This window comes from Ochotona princeps, chromosome 13 (genome assembly GCF_030435755.1).
Source record: "Ochotona princeps isolate mOchPri1 chromosome 13, mOchPri1.hap1, whole genome shotgun sequence".
Classification (NCBI taxonomy): domain Eukaryota; kingdom Metazoa; phylum Chordata; class Mammalia; order Lagomorpha; family Ochotonidae; genus Ochotona; species Ochotona princeps.
This window is the reverse complement of record NC_080844.1, coordinates 53,583,678-53,602,005: the sequence shown is the minus strand read 5'-3', so window position 1 is coordinate 53,602,005 and position 18,328 is coordinate 53,583,678. Positions and strand designations below refer to the sequence as shown.

At 53.8% G+C, this 18,328-nt stretch overlaps 1 protein-coding gene across 1 annotated transcript; it reads right to left on the bottom strand.

Annotated features, from left to right (window-relative positions):
* Nucleotides 1-2,826: 2,826 nt before the first annotated feature.
* DUSP5 (dual specificity phosphatase 5) lies at nucleotides 2,827-16,693 on the bottom strand. Its single transcript, XM_004579855.3, has 4 exons — nucleotides 16,060-16,693; nucleotides 11,374-11,522; nucleotides 7,630-7,849; nucleotides 2,827-4,272 (listed from the first exon to the last, which is right to left on the bottom strand). Exons 1-4 carry the CDS (start codon nucleotides 16,436-16,438, stop codon nucleotides 3,866-3,868), a joined length of 1,155 nt encoding a protein of 384 aa, XP_004579912.1. The 5' UTR covers nucleotides 16,439-16,693; the 3' UTR covers nucleotides 2,827-3,865.
* Between the last annotated feature and the right edge of the window lie 1,635 nt (nucleotides 16,694-18,328).

The window sequence follows — 18,328 nt, the reverse complement described above, 5'->3', positions numbered from 1 at the left end:
AATATTCCATATAAGCAGCAGTTCATGTACCGGCTTCTCCACTTCAGCTCCTTCTTATGACCTGGGAAAGCAGTGGAGGATAGCCCAAGACCTCCGGCCCCTACACCCACATGGGAGATCCTGAGAAAGCTCCTCCTGGCTCCTGATCAACTCAGCTCTGACCATTATAGCCTTTTGGAGAGTGAAACAGCAGATGGAAAATCTGTTTCTCCTCTGTAAATCTGTCTTTAAAATAAAAATATCTTTTTTTTTTAAAGGGGGAAGTAAAAAAATTTATTTGGTTGCTTTGGAGATGGAGGTAAAAAAAAAAAAGTTGACAAAAGCCAGTCAATTTAAAAAGTATGCTGTAAAATCCTAAAAAACTAAAATTTGTTTTGAGCTGCCTATTAGCCTGAGCAAAAAGGGATAGAGGGGCCACAGCTTTAGAAAAAGTGCCAGCAACTTGAGAGGTGCAGTTGTCCGGAATAATGAAACAGGCAAGAAGTCTGCCCAGTCTTCACACCAAGGAAATATCTGGGCAAACAGGGCTCTGGCAGGCACAGTAGGTACTGGGTTAGCGCTGTTCATACATCTGCTCCCGTGGCAACTAGCTCAGAAGCCAGGACGGACGGGAAGGGGCTCCTCCACGGATGGAACAAGAATCAGAGGGTGGGGCCTGGCACAGTAGCCTAGCAGCTAAAGTTCTTGCCTTGCACGCACCAGAATCCCATATAGGCGCCAGTTCTAATGCTGGCAGCCTAGCTCCCTGCTTGTGGCCTGGAAAAGCAGTCAAGGACGGTGCAAAGCCTTGGGACTCTGCACCTGCATGGGAGAACTGGAAGAGGCTCTTGGCTCCTGGCTTCGGATTGGGTCAGCTCCAGCTGTTACAGCCACTTGGGGAGTGAATCAATGGATGGAAGATCTTTCTGTCTTTCCTCCTCTCTGTATATCTAACTTTCCAATAAAAATAAGTAAGTCTTTAAGAAAAAAGGAACCAGAGGGTGAACATTTCTGTTTTCCTACACATGACCTATCTGAGCAGATGCTGGAAGCCAACAAAGCTTCCTCAAATCCCTGGCACTCAAGGCCAGCAAAGCAGATTTTGGCAGGAAAAAAAAAAGATTAAAAATGCAAGTGTAATTAACAAGGTGCCCATGGAGAGAAGAGAGCTACAGAGCCATGCCCAGCCATGGGGCTTCACATGGCTTACCCTCCAGTGACTCACCGGCTTATGAGTGAGCAATCCTTGTATGCCTGATTTAGAGGCCTTACTCACCCTTCAGAGAAATGCAACAGAGCAAATGTCAGGGACTGGGACATGGGTTAGCCCGACACCCCAGCTTGTACCTAGGTTCCTCCTCCTCCAGGACTCTCCCTTCTCGGGGCCCCTCCAGCCCCCTTGCACCTGTGCAGGCCCACACAACAGGCAGGCTTCCAGGCTACACCCAAAGCTGAGCAAGGGCTGAGATCAGAAAGTGTCATCAAGCCCACAGAAATCGGAGGGCTAGCTCCAAGGCACTGGCTATAGGGGCAGGGTGAGGGCTGGGAGCTCTTCACTGCGGAAGCCCGTTAGGCTACACCGATGAGAGAGCTGCTAAAGAAACAGCCTCTTTGGCCTGGGTAGCCTCTTGGTGTACAGGTTTTCCTCTGGATGTGCCACACAGATGGGGGTAGGAGCGAGGCCTCCAGCACAGCCTTTGAGACAGATGCTTAGAGATGGACTCCCATGGCCCTGCTGCCACTTCTATTTTAAGGTTTATTTACTTGAAAAGCAAGAGTCATAGAGAGGGGAAGAAATAGAGCTCTTTCATCGATTCACTCCCCAGATGACTGCAATGGCCAGAGCTGAGTCAGGAGCTTCTTTTGGGTCTCTCATGGAGGTGCAGGGCCCAAGCACTTGAGCCACCCTCCTCCACCGCATTAGCAGGGAACTGAACCAGAAGTACAGCAGGTAGGACATAAACCTGGCACCCATATGGGATGTTGGTGCTTCAGGCAGTGGCTTAACCGGAACTGCCACAGTAGCAGTCCCTTCTATTCAGACACCAGGGAACCATTTAGTGAGGGAACCAGAAGCCCTAGTCGTCCAGAATTCAAGGGACTGGTTGGAATCCCTGTGACAGCAAGCAGCACATTGGGATAGCTTCAGTTCCTATCAGCCGTCTGTTCTCCCAGAGGAGGAAGCAGAGCTGACGAGTGAGGCTGTGGTATGGGCAGCGTCAGAGCCAATGCAGCGAGCAGTCGGTACGGCTGCTTCCTTCCTCCTCTGATGTGGAGGAAAGTTCTCAGAAGGCAAGGCAGTTCAGCTGTGGATCCACACTGACCTCACTGTAGGAAGGACCTGGGAGCTCTTCCAAGAACTTGCTGTGAGGGCAGAAAGTGGGGGACAGATACTCCAAGTAACCCTTAGCCCTATTCGCTTCTCCGGCCTTTGGCCCTGATCCACCCTTTTCCGTGTGCGCTCTATGCCAGACACTACAGGGAGGAGGCGTGCCACAGCTTGGCATGCAGTTGGCTCAGCCGGGGGTTTTGCACTTGAAGGGATGCTGGTGATCCCTTTACAATCCACTCACCACAAGATGGAGGAACTGAGAGGGTCAAGGTGGACCCCCTGATGGGAATAAAGATCCCAGAGCTGCTAGCTCCTGACTACCCCTTTGCAAGTTAGCTGAGGGAAGCCCCTTGGTGGGGATGCAGCTCTGCATCGCGGTGAAGACCGTGTGATCCCACCCCCATCACCAGACTAGTCACCTGCGAAACCAAACCCTGTGCAGGCACTGCTTCATCCCGAGAACCCTGGCGCACCAAGAACATGCAGGCACTGCTTCTTCCTTTTACTGTTTTTATTTCACACTATAAAAAAAAAAAGACAACAATGATGACAACCAGTAACATACAGCTTTTCTTCACATTTGCATGGGTTTTAGGAAATTATTGCCTTTCCCCCCGCCCCGGGGAGAAATCTAAAGACCAAAAAGAAATAGTACCACATTGCAAAAAGCTGTGAATCCCAAAGTCAGTAGCTTGAGGAACACCCCCGCCAGGGGTAGGGAAGAAACCGAGGGTCACACGGGACGAAACAGCAGCATACAGAGGACAGCAAGTTGAGGAAAAGATGGCTTTCAGCGCCACCAACCCGTGACCCTCAGCAGGTACCTTCTCCTCCAGCACCTGCCACCAACTGCCTCAGAGAGGCGAGACTGGCCTGTGGTCTGAAAACCCTTCCCAAAGAACACAAGAGTTGCGATGAGACAGGTTCAAGTATGAGTAAGAGTCATGCCACCAAGTCCAAGGTTCGTCGAAACCCCTAGAAAGGGCCACGTCTTGCTCCTTCAGCCACCAGACCCTTGGTGGAAGCCTTCCGGGGTTCCACCCAGCACATCCATCACGTCGTCCAGCAGGGTGGCCTTCCTGACGAGGTGGTCATCAGCTTATGCTCTGAAGCAACACAGACAGATACGGAGACTGCCAAGGTTCAAAAAACTAAGGTGGAGATTGTGCTTCCTTCAAGATGAACTGGCTGCATAACTGCCTTTTCCTCCTGCTCCCACATTGCTGCAAAGATTTATTGCCTTACGCTTGAAATGAAAAGGCAGACTTGGAGGTGCGAGAGCTGGGTGTCCTGAGCAGGCGGACAGGGGTTTGGAAGTACAGTGGTCGGCACGCGTTGTGCTCTTTATGATGGCTTGGCCTTCCTTCCATCCCCAGAACCTCTCCCCGAGGTCAGCCTGAAGTTCCTTTGCAAGCCTGGCGACCATCTACCATCTCACTGGGCGCAGCGTGATGAGTGAGGTCTTCAATATTGCACAGGTATGAAATGTCCATGAGTCCCAAAATCCAAAATCACAGTTGCTCTGGGAGCTGGGCCGGCTCCCCCATGCCCACTTCAGCAGGATGTGGCGGTGGCCACGGGGCTCCTGTGGAGCTCAGGGACAGCCGAGTGGGTGGGCAGCGGTGCCAGCACTGAGGTAGGAAATGTGCAGAAGGCGCCCTGCATGTCAGGGCTCAGTGTCTGCAAGTGGTCCAGGAAGGCAGGGCCCGCAGCCTCCCCTTGCTGGGCGGGGGGTTGCGGCGTGGGTGTGGAAGGCAGGATCTCTGATTCATACTGCAGGAGCTGACCCATGAAGCCAAAGTTGGGCGAGATCACGTTCCTCCTCTGCTTGACGAAATCAAAGGCCTCCTTCAGGCGGAACTGCTTGGTCTTCATGAGGTAAGCCATACAGATGGTGGGAGAGCGGGAGACCCCAGCCTCACAGTGGACCAGGACCTTGCCACCCTTTTCTCTGACACAGTCTAGAAGGGAGAAAGCAGAGTTGGGATTGGAATCTAAACACAATGCCAAACACAGCATTAAATCCTGAAGTGACCTTGTCATCAACAATCCATCGTGCCTGTGTGTGAGCTGGGGCAGCTGTCTCGCACTTCTGCCTGGCTTGAATCCCCACTGGTGCAGATAGAGCTTTTGGGGTCCCATTAACACAGACCTCACCCTACTGTCTAGTGTCTCATGAGGAGTTGGACCTAGAGAAACTCCTTCCTGGGGGTGCTACCCCAACCTGGGCTGCATTGACCGGTTTCAAGAGCAGTTGGGGCAAGCCCTGAAATCACACACAGGCCTGTGCTGGGTGTCCACGATTGTCATGGGACGGTGTCCAGGTTTACAGGCTGAGCTGGAGCAGCCAGTCTTGCCTCTCCAGGCCTGATTCTCATGCTGCTGACCCAGCCCCCACCCTGGTAGCAGCCTTCCGGCCTCCCCAGACACCCTGTCGTCCTGTGCCAGGGCGGGCTGCTTGGCTTGGCTCCCAGGGATCTCACCACCAAACATACAATAATGAGCACACGGCCACTAATTATAGCTCTGGCTAAGTGGTGCTTGCTGGATGGAGAATATAAACGGCTTTTGCAAATTCCATCTTGCACAACAATGGGAGTAACTGCCATTAAGCTACCATGGCAGTTATCAGTCTTTGGCTCAGTGGGACAGAAAGGGGAGTTTGCCGGGAGAGGGAGGGTGTCCCTTCCTTTCCTGCCCTATCCAGTGAGATAGCTACCTTTTTTTTTTTTTTTTCAAGGTTAAACACATACACATACCAACTCAAAGCCACAGAAAAATCTGGTCTTTCCAATTCCCTCTCTTGTACATGAGGAAGCAGTGGCATCACAGGAAGTCAGATGTAGCTGCCACCAGGGAAGGCCACAGTACACAAAAACACTGATGACTCTGAAAGGGGGGAGCAGCCAGCCCCCTAGGACCGCTCTGCACCCTGGAAGTCTGCAAACGAGCCTCCGACATCAAGAACACATTTATGAGAGATAAGGTCCTCCTCCTTCAAATGGAAACTTCAAGGGGCATCTAGGGAGGGAAGCTGATGTGAGGTGACCCCAATTCAGTCTGATGCACATAAAATCCAAACCAGACAGAAAAGCACAGTGGTCCCTGTAGACGGATTCCAAGGGGGAACTTCAGCAGACAGGGCTGTGGCTGCCATGTTCCCTGATTTCTCTGCAGTACATGGAATGCAACGGGCCCAGGGCTGCATGAAAGGCCTGGGACATGCTGCTTCCAGAACCGCCTCCAATCCTCAGGAGCGCGCCTCCTCTCACAGGTGACCGCTGCCTGCTTCCACGCTTAGCCTGCAGGGTTGACTTGCCCCCTCCTTGCACTAATGGGGCAAGTGCCTGGGAAGAAGCCACCTGTGTTTTTGCTGTGTGTGACTGGCTGTGCACACAAGAGACACAACACACACAGGATGGGGAGGGAGGGTTCTGAGAACTGCCCAGGGGCACACTGTATGACCTCACGAAGTAGCTATCTAGGTAATGTAATAACAGGCTGAGAAGGGCAAGGCATTCCCAGGGACAGCGCAAATGAGTCCAGGGTTTCCTACCCTGAACTCATCATTTTTGGCTACATCTCAGCCCAGGAGTTTAGGGGACCAGGACAGGCTTGGCCATTTGCCTCTGGTGAACAGAGGGCCTTCATGTGGCCAAACAGGGACCCTTTCATTGCTACCAGTGCTGAGCAATTACTGCTGTGCTAACACCTGCATCCCCTCTCTCCCCAGTGGAACAAGATACAGGAAAATCACACCTGGATTTCAACTCTTCACATTCTAGCAGGAAAGACAGTTACAAGGATGAGGGGCACAGAAAGAGCTGTCCAATGGAGGAAAACTGCAGCCAACAGGAAGACCTGGGAACTCCTGAGCCAGAGCCCTGCCCGAGCATGGTAGGGTTGAGGTCAAGCCTTCTGGGACTTATTCAGTGAAGTGAGTGCTAACTGTCTCATAGCCATGCAGGAAGGATGAAGGAGAGGCTACATTTTCTGCACATGAAACTCAAGTTTTAGCCATCCCAAATTAGCTGAAAATGCAAAACAAATTGCCTCCAGTCATTTGCCAAAGCTGTGGAAAGCTGCCGGGCCCTCGGGGCTGAGTGCCTAAGTAGTGCTCTCTCCATCCTTCTGTCTGCTTTTAAAAATATCCCAACCTTTTTTTTTTTTTTAGGAGGGGTGTGCAGAGAAATCTTCAATACCATGGTGAGGAGTGACTAATGTTTGTGTCCCACCTAGTGAGGTATGAGTAAATCCACGCTAGCTCTTTCCTGTCTGATTCTAAGCTTTACTTGTTGTTGTTTGTCTATTTATTCTAGGGTTTTTTTAGTTTGTTTGTATGTTTACCTTAATTGTCGACAAATGTCTTGTTAGAGTTATAAGCCAGTTTAGACTATCCTAAAATCCGCCAAGTTCAGCAAAATTATGCTTCAACACTACAAACGGCTAAATACTAAAATGAAAATAGACACGAGACAGCTGAATAGTACCCTATAGCCATTTTAAGGGGTATAGCAGCCGGTTCTGTATACAAACTAAAGTTGAATTATCAATGAGCTAATAATCACAGGATATGCCTAAGAACTTGCATTTTTTTTAACATACTGGTTACTCAAAACTATGTCAATTCCATAATATTGTAAATTATTGTTGATGTTATGTTGGGACTCTTAATTGATTGGGATGATATTCTGCCAGCTCTACCTTCAGACCAGAGATGGTCACACCAAGAAACTGTTCAACTTATCTGGACAATAAGATGCTGGACTCTATGCTTGGTATAAGTTTGCAAAGAAAGAATCTTGATTGAGTTTGAACTGTAATACTGCAACAAGGTGGAAGAACCCACCATGGGGGAAGGGCATGGGGAGGGGTTGGGGGAAACCCAGAGCCTATGAAACTGTCACATAATGCAATGTAATTAATAAAAAAAAAAAAAAAGAAAAACAATGGACAGATCACACACACAAAAAAATATCCCAACCTGCATATGAGCGCAGCTTGGGGGGCTCCTCCCCCACCTAGTGCTCCCACTTGGAGCACACACGCGGCATTGCCCTACTCCTGGACAGCAGGACACAATAACAGCAGCAGCAGGCATTGCCATAAAAGTATATTAGTTCATTTATCTCACGCATTAAAGCTCCTATTAATTGCAGCTAAAATCCTCCCCTGTGCCTTTCTGGCGGCTGCATGCCTTCATAGCCCCACCCCCTAGCACATCCATGTACAAGATCTCCCTTCTTGCAGGGAAGATGGCCCCGTTAGAACACCCAGGGCCAAGACCTGGTACTCAGGGGGCTCCCATCCAAACCTACCGATGAAGTCTATTGCTTCCTGAAAATGCGAGCTGATGTCAGCTGTGTGGCTGTCTTCCACAGGGATCCACTTGTAGTGCAGGTGTGGGGCGCCAGCCTCAGAGGCCCGCCGGGAAACGTTGAGCAGGGCCGTGATGTGCAGGTTGGCAAGGAATTCACACTTTGAGGCGTGGTAGGCACTTCCCAGGTAGAGGAAGGGAAGGATTTCAACTGGGCTGCCCTGGAAGCAGGGACAAAGAGACAGGCAGGAAACATGAGCTCCACTTGCTCTTGTGGGAAAGCAAAGACAACAGCTCTGACCTACTTGGCTTTTTAGATGGGAGGTCCCCTCTCTGGTTCCCAGGCAGAGGGAGTTCGGAGGCGGGGTGGTTCAACCACGAGCGTGGGTGGCACCTGCAGCTTGGCCCGTTCTCAACATGACTGCTTGGGACCCACGGACAGCAGAACCCACAGAGCAAGGAGTTTACTTTTCTTGTAAGTATGTAAGGATCAACAACAGAGTGCTCTTGCTGCCCTGAATGTCCCCAGGTCAAGTCCTTTAACCCCAAGGCAGCCTTGGTTTCTTCAGGTGGAGATGGGCTCCACAGGCAAACTAATTCTTCCACAGCTCCAACACTTAGTTACTTTCAGGGGCGCCCAAACACCCTGGCTTACTCCCCAAATGCCCACAGTAACATGACTAGGTCAGGCCAAGGCCAGGAGCCAAAAAAGCAATCCATGTCTCCCAAGTGGGTGTTAGGAACCCGGCCACTTGAGTCATACCCTGTGTCCCAGGGTCGGCTTTCAGAGGCAGGATGAAGCCAGGAGCCACAGCTGGGCAACATAATGGGGCACACAATGGGGGAGTTTGAACTGCTAGGATAAATGCCTGCTATTTTATCTAGCATTTTATCAAATATAAGACACTGCGGATCTGAAGATGCTTCCAGATTTCAGAGATGAGCTCAACTGTGTGCCACCCTCTGGAAAAAGTACGCCCTCTTAGAACTGAAAGGAACCACTGCCCACTCAAGAAGGCAAGTGATTGCTGAGCCACAGCCAAGGGGCTTCCCCCACCTTCTCCTCTTACACAGGGAAAGAGGGTGTTGGCGAGAGATGCTTACTTTGTCCCCCTCGGGGAGCCCACCCACACACCAGGTTCCTGGTTAAGGGGCCAGATTAAGGCAGAACCAGAGATCAAATAGCCAAGGCTGAAATGAAAAGGGACTGACAGCTGGAGCAATGGGAGCCCCTGGAGATTCAGGGCCTTTCCCATTCCATCCATCCACTTCCTGTCATTCCATTTCCTGTCCTGGAGTTAAGAGTCAAATGGAAACTCTCAACCAGGCAGGTCCATAATAGAAAAGGGGACAGGGGACAAGAGCCAGGAGCAGGCAGCTCTCAATTGACTTAGAGCCCTCGGTTTGTGTTTCTTTCCCCAAGTATTTAAGCAAAAGCCTATCAGGCCACTGGGAAGAAAGCTGTAGAGGATCTTACATGAGGTAACAACAACACTCCACCCTCCGCCCGTTCTGCAGCACCTACTAGGGATAGCACCTCGGTGTGATACTTCTAGCACACTTACCCTCTACTAATTTCACAACAAATCTAAGACATAGATACTGTTAGTCCCATTTTACAGATGGATTACTGGAGGCTCAGAGGAATTAGAAAACTTGCCCACAACAGAGCTAGGCACTGCTAGAGTTGGAACTGACACCCAAATCGGATCCTTGAGATAAGCTTACCTGACTCCATGTCAAGTGATCAGTGCAAGAAAGTAAGAACTAGAGGTGAAGGCAGGAAAGCAGCAGTCCCTTCCTCCCTGTCTGCCCCTCAAGATAAAATGCCTGCTCATATCCTGACTTCCTTCCGGACAGAGCGTCAGGCTCAGCCCTCAGCCAGAACAGCTCTGCATCAAGTCCTGGCTGGACCACTTGTTGAAGCGACCTTGAGTAGCTCCTTTAACCTCTGAACCCCCATCTGTAAACCAAGGGTAGTAACACCTGTTTTCTCAGAGTAATGGTCAGTTGTCACTGGGGAAGGAGTGCACTAACGCCTGGCACAACTCAGGGCTGCCATGGCTGCTGAAGCCCAAGTACCCACAAACACAACTCGGCTTCTCTCCCCAGGAGAGGTGGTGCCAGGCAGAGCTGGCAGGTCTGCTCCTGGTCTGAGCTGGACCCACTCCCCAGGGTCGGCCCCTTCCCACACATCAGCAACAAGGCAGGCGGCAGAGGTCGCCCAGAGTTCTTGGCAAAGAGGTCAAAGACCCGAGTGTGGTTTCCCTGGGCCGGTGCCTGGCGCGAGGTCCCCAGTGGCGGGCACGATGGCCTCGCCCCTGGAGGAACAGGTCAGGCGGCTGACTCAGTCAAGAGCTCTCCCTCTCCAGAGGGCCTGGGAGCCCATCCAGTTTCCTCCGGGGCCTAGCCCACTACACCCTCGAAACTAGCTTCTGCCTTTCGGAGTTCTCAGCTTTAGCCTCCTGAGGCTAAACCCTTAAGACTGACGTAAAACATGACCCAGCCTTGCTCCTCTCAGAGCAGAAGCATTTCTAAGAAGTCATCCTAGGGGTTCCCCATCAATCTGGAAGATGTGTCAGGGCTTCCTCCCCAGCCCTCAGCCAAAGGTCAGCTGTGCCTTCACAGCACTGCCAATTAATTCCTATTTCTCTTTCACTTTCTCAGAAACTGGGAGTGGGGGTGTGGAGGGTGTGGACATAACCCAAACAAACAGACACAGAAATGCAGCTAAGCTGGACGCCCACGGCCTGAAAACCAAACGCTCATCACACACCATGCGGATTCTGAACAAGAGAAAACAGCAGAATGACAACCCGGGCAAGGCTCCACTCGAGAGCGGGTTACCCTCCCAGGGCACTGCATGATGCTCTTGGCAGTAGCCTCTGTTCTGCACAGCTTCGAGGAAGGCTCCCTTATTCTCATGTGCCTGTCCCCTCAGTTTTTGGGGGAAAGATGACAAAGCCCTCCAACCCAGCAGGTAGTTAATGCAGAGGTAGCAGGTAGTTAGTGGGGAAGAGCATGAGGTCTCGGAGGGACTAGGCCCAGGGAGGCTCTGGGCACAAAACTGCCGAGCAAGCAGCCACGGGGTGCAGTGTGCTCATCCTCCTCTCCCCTAAACAGCAAGGCAAGGTGGGTTCTGCCCTCTCACTTCCGCCACAGTTGGATTCTCACCTGCTTTTCCCTTCTCCTCCTGCCTGGAGCTGGGGAGCCTTCTGCCAAGCTGTCTCCAAGTACAGCTTTTTTTGAGGCAGAGAGAGAGAAAGAAAACCATGTTTACAGACACATGAAGACCACTTAACATCTCCTGACCTCCTCTGGTTTCAGAATTCACAGAACCGCAAAGTCTGAAAGTTCTGGCCCTGAAGACAACAGTGACCTCCCCTGCTTCAGTTATAATTTCCAACCAAACCCAGACAGGTGGCAAGCAGGACCCTAACCCAGCATCTCCGAGCTTGGAACCCCCCTCAAGCCAACTAGCAAGAATGCAGTTCTCACTCGAGGCCGTGCATCCTGGGTTTTTCTGCTCCTGTTTTCTGGAAGGATGCCCAATTACTCTCGGATGGGAAGGCGAGCTGGCGAGCTGGCAAGTGGCAGAGGCCCTCCAAAGCAAGGGGACTCTGCCAACACCTCAATCCACAGAAGAACTAACACCTCTGCTGCTTGGCAGGGGGAGGGAGCACCAGGCTTAGAGGGAGGCATCACCGCAGCAGCGAACCCAGCATGCGTCTCCCACTCCACACACCTGGTCGTAAGCTGGCCGGTAGCTGATGCCAAGTGTTGGTTTTCCACACTGGCCAAGCAAGGCTCTCTCGCTTTCCATCTTCTCTTGCGCAATGGGTTGCACGTCTACACAACACTCAGGGTATTCCGAGTAGAAGGTCTCATATCCGCCTGTGAGAGAAGCCAACAAAAAGGGAGGCCGATGTAAGCACTGGTCAGTCAGACTGCCACTAAATGCCCTCAGTGAATCAATACCCTGCATGTGGAAGAACAAAAACAAGCCAATAGACATGTGAAAAAACTGAACAAAACCGACAATTTTTTTTAAACATTTATTTTATTTTCATTAGAAAGTCAGATATACAGAGAGGAGGAGAGACAGAGGAAGATTCCTCCATCCACTGACTCAGCCCTCAAGCAGCCTCAATGGCTGGAGCTGAGCCAAAGCCAGGAGCCTTCACCAGGTTTCCCACACAGGTGCAGGGTCCCAAGACCTTGGGCCATCCTGCTTTCTCAGGTCACAAGCAGGGAGGTGGATGGGAAGTGGGGCTGCCGGGACCAGAACCGTCGTCCATAGGGGATCCTGGCGCATGCAAGGCGAGAACTTTAGCCACTAGGCTACAGTGCCTGGCCCCAAACCAGACAGTTTTAGAACAAAAACAGGATCTATACACACATAGCAGTGTCTCACAGAGGCAATGATTAACTGGCTGTGTCACAAGCCACTTCCACAGAGGAAGGAAGGATCTAGGTTTTGGGAAATATTAACCAAATCCCTCCAGAAAACAACAGCGATTTTCTTTTCATCTAAATGAGGTGTGATTATGCAAAAGTCCACTCATTTGTGAGAAGAGAAACTCCTGCACTGGTTACTGGGCCTCCACTCAGAAGGCAAGGAGGAACCGAGGCGAGTTTCCGTAGGTCCAACCAAGGAACCGCAACAGGGGAACCTCTGAATTTAACTCTCAGCCCCTCCCCACCCAACTCCACAACACTCCTTGCATGCCCCAAATCCACTTGGTATGGCAATTTCAGGCTTGTATGACAGTAAGAATCATAGTGATACATCTAAACTCTGACCACTTAGCGTAAAAGCCACCCTTCTTCTTACGTCCATATACCCCAGACTGGAAGAACCAAATGGCAACTGGGCTAGAGACCTCACAAGGCCACAGGTGCCAGGTGAACAAGCCAGCTTGTCCATTTGAGAACCTCTATAACCCTTTTCCCCCAATGCAAAGCAACCCCAGGCACTCCAAGTCTCCAGAAAACTGCCTTTTTCTGGCCCAGGAAATCCACTCACTGGGTGTCAAAGTAATCAAATATGCATCAGGAGACCATACAGATTCCCCAGAGACCTCCTTTTCCCCTCTGTCTCTTGACCCTGGGTGGGGTGGGGGCCAGGGGAGGCATATTGACTTTTTCAGAAGCCTGTGGTTGACAAATGGTTAACAGATTACCCAGCAGCCTCCAACTCCCTCCCAGAGGCTGCAGCCAATTCCTAGAATGAGTCATCTTGCCATAACTGCCTCCTCTCAGCTTGCTGCCACTGTCCCGCCCCCATTTAGCAGACCCACGCTGCCCAGTGCTCCCTTCAACAACAGCCCAGCACCCTCCCAGGAGGGCTGATGGAGCCCCCAGGAAAACTACGTGGGTCCCCTGCCAGGGGAGGACTGAAGGATCCCAACCTGTGAGGGGGAGGGAGGCTCTCCAGGCTGGGATTCCCCTCCCCCCCCTCCAGCTCCAGGCACTCAGGTTACTCCCAGCTCAGGTTCCAGAAGAGGAGGGTAGGTAGTCTGGGATGGAAATTCGGTTGGAACCAGAGCCTCCCACATTCCAGGATGCTGCTCAGAACAGCAGGCTCACAGGCCTGTTCCATGGTGCACTTCCGAGTCTGTCTGCTGTCAGAATGGGCAGCAGGCAGTTGTGTGTGGGCTGGGCCGGACTGGGCTGGATCCTGCCTGCCTGTCGCTGAAATAAGGCAGGCAGGCAAGCAAAGAGCCTCACGGTATCTAAAGGACAGATAAACAATTAGCCCTGTTCCCCTCCAAAGCCGGGGTCAGGAGCTGTTGAGATTAGATGGTCTGTGGCTCCCCCTCCCACCCGCCTCTGCCAGAGGTAAGGAGAGACAGAACATTCCTCTCTAGTGCTGAACCTGCACCAACGAACGCCTGCTGATCCTTGTGGCTTTCTTTTATTTATTTATTTATTTATTATTTTTAATTCATTAATTACATTGTATTATGTGACACAGTTTCATAGGTACTTGGATTCTCCCCACCCCTCCCCAAACCCTCCCACCATGGTGGATTCCTCCACCTTGTTGCATAACCACAGCTCAAGTTCAGTTGAGATTCCCCCATTGCAAGCATATACCAAACATAGAGTCCAGCATCTTATTGTCCAGTCAAGTTCAACGGCTTCTTAGGTATACCCTCTCTGGTCTGAAGACAGAGCCAGCAGAGTATCAACTCTCTTCCAAGAGGGTCTGCTTTCCACGACCACTGCCTCCTGGTGCCAGGGGACAGAGCCAGGGCAGGGCACTATATACACATGCACAAGGCCACATGACTCAGAGCTCACGGTCTCATCTTAGTAGGTCGTTTTTTTGAGGGAGGGGAAGTGTAAAAAGCACCGCTCTCCCCCCCACACACCCCGCGCCAAGATGTGAGATGCCACTGGATGGAAAACTGACCTTGCACCTGGACATGAGTTAGAAAGGTGAGCACTGCGCTGCAGTGAGTCAAGCTGCCACCTAGCACACTGAGTACCACATGAGGTCCCGGTTGCTGTACTTCCTATCCAACTCCTTGCCAGTGAGCCTGGGGAAGCAGTGGGGAGGGTGGCCTGGGTGCCTGACCCTGCCACTTGTGTGGGAGGCCCACACCAAGACCTTGGTTCCTAGCTTTTGCCTGGCCCAGTCCCAGGAGCACCAGTAGAGGGAAGATCTCTCCTTTCCTCTCTAACTGCCTTTCAAATAGCAACAATTCAGCTTCTTTGTGTGATGGCCAGCAAGAGCCTCTGGACAACGCCAGGCTCCGCCCACGACTTCCCACAGTGACTGGTGAGGCCAGAAGCACACAACAGCACAGCGGTCTGGTTATACAAATCAAACCTGTACTAGGTACCTTCCAACAGGTCAGGACAAGGCCCATTATGTACAGACCTCAAACATCTCTGGCAGCAAAACATATTTCTCTTCATTCCATCTTTCCATTAATTCTTGGAAATATCTGCATCATATTTTGCCAAGGACAAGTCTCCAGGATCCAGTGGGCTACCCAGGCAGGAACAGGGTAGCCACCCATGCCTGCAAGATCCTTGAGGCCATCTCTGGGGAGTGGACATGCCAGGTGTCACTTTGCTGTTGGCACGGCTCCCCTGAAGGAGAGAGGCAGAACGCAGGGACCAAGCCAGGAAGGGTTTCCTGGGATTGATCTTTCATGCCAGAGTTAGGGAAAGCTTTTCCGGTCCTCTAGGCTAAGAACAGGAGCCAAAACTACAGCAGGAAGAGAAGAAACCAGGAGCCCCACACGCTATCTCCACCGGGCTTAAGAGGCAGCCAGCCACCGTTCCCTGGGGAGAGAAGTGAGATTAGCATCTCCAGCTGTCATTTCCTCCACAGGAATCAACAAGAGACAGGGGGCCAGAGGTGCTAAGAGGGGGAGGGAGCCACCCACGTGCTCTGGGATGCTCCTGGGCTTGGAATGTGTTAAACAACCCAAATTGCCCAGCTTTAAAGCAGGATCCCAACGCTCCGCTAGCTGCACCGACTGGCTCTCACCGCCACAGCCCACGCTGTCCTAATTCAGGCAGGCAGGGGTTAAGCTCCCGTGTCTGCAGCAGGGCCAGGTTTGCTACACGTCTGAGAACTTAAATACAGAGCAGGTGCAGTCACAGGAAGTGACCCAAAAATCAATGCTCCGGAGTGTGACAGTCATTCACTCTCCCACAGTCGGAAGCCAAAGTTATCTCCCAGGCAGGTGAAAAGGGCAGGCCTGGTGGCAGCTCCAAGCGAAGGTCAGGGATTATCCCCGTGGCACGTCACCTGGGACCAGTCCCAAGGCTAATCCCTGAGTGGGGTGGGAAAGGCTGACAGCTCCAAATAGAGACCGAGAAAGCCCTAGAAGGGGGAGAAAGCCCTAGAAGGGGGAGAAAGAGAGGCGCCGGAGAAAAGCAATAAGAAGCAATAAAATGCAATGGAAAGGAAGGGGAGGGACTAGCCAGTTGGGGTCGAAAAGGCAAGAGGGGCAGTAGGCACAATCAACGCCTGGGCGGGAGGAGGGGGACACTACGGCGCCACGCTCCCGGGAGGCGGGGTGGGGGGGGGCGTATGGGGTCGCGACCTGCAGATCCAGCAGGCTACGAGCCTTGCCCCCTGCCGAGAGCAGCCAGCTCTAGCCTAGAAACGGGACGCGAGCCTGGCACGAGCCTGCGCTCCCCGCCAGCTCCACAGCACAGCCAGCCTCTCCGGACCCGGCAGACAGAGCGGCCGCCAGGCGCTTTCGAGGAACGCAGGCGGCGAACAGAGAAGCGCCCAGCGCTGCCCCGTGGCTGCTCCTTCCCAGTGCCACGTCTAGCACCGGAGCGCGGGTGGGTCACTCCGCATCCCCTGGGCCCCAGAGCGCAGGACCTCCGCGGCAGGCACCTCGGAGCCCGCGAACCGACAGAGGAGGAGGAGGAGGAGGGGTCCGGCCGGAGCACTCACCTTTGAGGAAGTAGACGCGCGGGCCGGCCGGCAAGCAGGCGAGCAGCGAGGTGAGCACGACGCGGGCGGCGCTCTCCTCCCGCAGCTTGTGCCAGTGGCGGCTGCCCTGGTCGAGCACCACCACGGCCGCCACGCCGCCGCCGCCCTCCTGCAGCAGCCGCGCGCGCGCCGCCTCGTCGGGCAGCACGTAGCGCGCCGGCACCGCGCCGCCCCGCGCCCGCCGCAGCACCACCGAGTTGAGGTTGACGTTGAGCGAGCCGCGCACGCTGGACGCGGCGAAGGCCAGGTAGGGCCGGCAGTCGAGCACCACGCAGCGCGCCGCCGCCTCCTTGCGGAGCATCTTGCGCAGCTGGCGCCCGTCGAGCGAAGTGACCTTCATGCCGCCGCCGCCGCCCAGCGGCCCCGCGCCGCAGGTGCCCACGGCCAGGATGCCCGCGGGCGAAGCTCGAGAGGGCCGCTTGGGGTGGGGTGGGGTCGGGCTAGGCAGGGTGTGCAGCCCGGCCGACGGAGCCCGGCGCCTGAGGGGGCGGCTCAGTGTTCCCTTCCCGCCCCACACGACCGGCGCCCGGCCCGGCCACTTGCCGCCCAACCCCAGAAGCCGGGGATTCCGCCGGCGGCGCGGCGTTTTATATGAATGAGTGCACGGCCTGTGACGTGGCTGCCCATATAAGGCCAAATATGGGTATCTCCACGCCCCCGGGGCGGGGCGTCGGGAGCGAAACGCGCTGGGCTGGCGGGCGGTTTAGTCAGCTCGCGAGGAGGAAGTGGCCGGCGCCGCCCCGCGCTCTCGGTGGGCCCTGCGCCGAGGGACTCACTCGCGCATCACCCGGGCTGCGGGTGCGGGGGTCGGGAACGCCACCGCGCTGAGGTGACCTAGTCTGCGCGGGAAGCGGCGGAAGCAGAGGCGGCGGTGGGCCGGCGCGGCGCAGTCCGACTGTTAACTTCCCAGACTGGGGGCGCTGGGGACCTGCTGGGCAGGGCAGCACAGCGCAGGGGCGGTGTGCCCCCCCCCCGCCCCACTTGAGTCGGTCGCGGGTTCCCGTCACCAGCGTAGTGTTTCCGCGCAAAGAGGTGGGGCCCGAGGTTTGCCTCAGGAGGTGACAAGGGGCCTGGCCATACGTGCTGGGCATCGGTGGTGTTGGGAGATGGGCGCTTGCGGGTTCAGGACACCGCTTTCTCCACGTTTGCGCGTGTTAACAACAACAACAGCAAAGTTTCCTTATTAGAATTCTGGTACTTAACAGGTAAAGGGAGCCGAGCCAGCAGGTAACTAACTGCTTCCAAAGGACTCTGCACTGTGGGGTTTCTATTACTTACCCCCTCTTAAGCCGTAACTGCAACAATGGGGTGCTTTTCTGAAGAGCCCCCTGCTGGCCTTGGGAAAGCCTGCGGTGAATGGGGGCAGCAGCAAGCCAGGAAGCTTGTGCCCCCCCATTGCTGCCCAGGTGGTTTCTGGATTTGGGGGATTATGTGTGGATCAAGTGTAATCCCAGGCTGTCTGCTCCCACCAGTTTGCCAAGCGCTTCCCACCCCCGGGGCTGTCAAGCCTTCAGGGAGCGCCAGATGTTTGCCGCAGGAAGGATGGGAGGGAGATGGGTCGCTGCCCTCCTGCCCCCCGTTCTCACTGCCAAGTGTTTTATTGTCATCCTGCCTGGGGCGTGCCTGCCTCCATCACTCAGGTCCTCTTTTACAGCTCCTACAAGGGAATGAAGTTTTAGAAGGAAGCAGAAACCAAAACTTGAAATCCCACGTCATAACCCAGCACCAGGATAGCCCCTTGCCCCTAGGAACGCTGCGTTCACCCTGCCTCTGGGGTCTTGATGAAGATGGGATATGGGGGGATTTTTTCCTTTGGGAGTGATTGGTTTCACCTGCTCTTCCTCTGACGTGTTGTTACCAGCGCTGTTGACCTTCTCCCCCCTCTCCAATCCAGCCTGGAACATTCCAGCTTATAAAAGGGGTCTCCCATGTAGGCCAAGCTTTGTGTTAGGTGCTGGTGACACCGACATGAGCTGTATCCAGCCCATAGGGGAAGCCTGGCCCAGTCACAGGCCCTCCGATGTCCCATGGACGGTGCAGAAGACCACCCAGGGAGGGTAGAGGGGGTGGCTTGTCAACTCCCAAGAGATCAGCCAGGCCATGAAGGGGAGGGTGGTGGACATTCCAAGTAGAGGAAAATGAGGTGGAAGGTAGTGTGGGGGAGAAGAACTGTGTGTGTGTGTGTGTGTGTGTGTGTGTGAGTGTGTGTGTGTGTGCTATGTGGGAGATA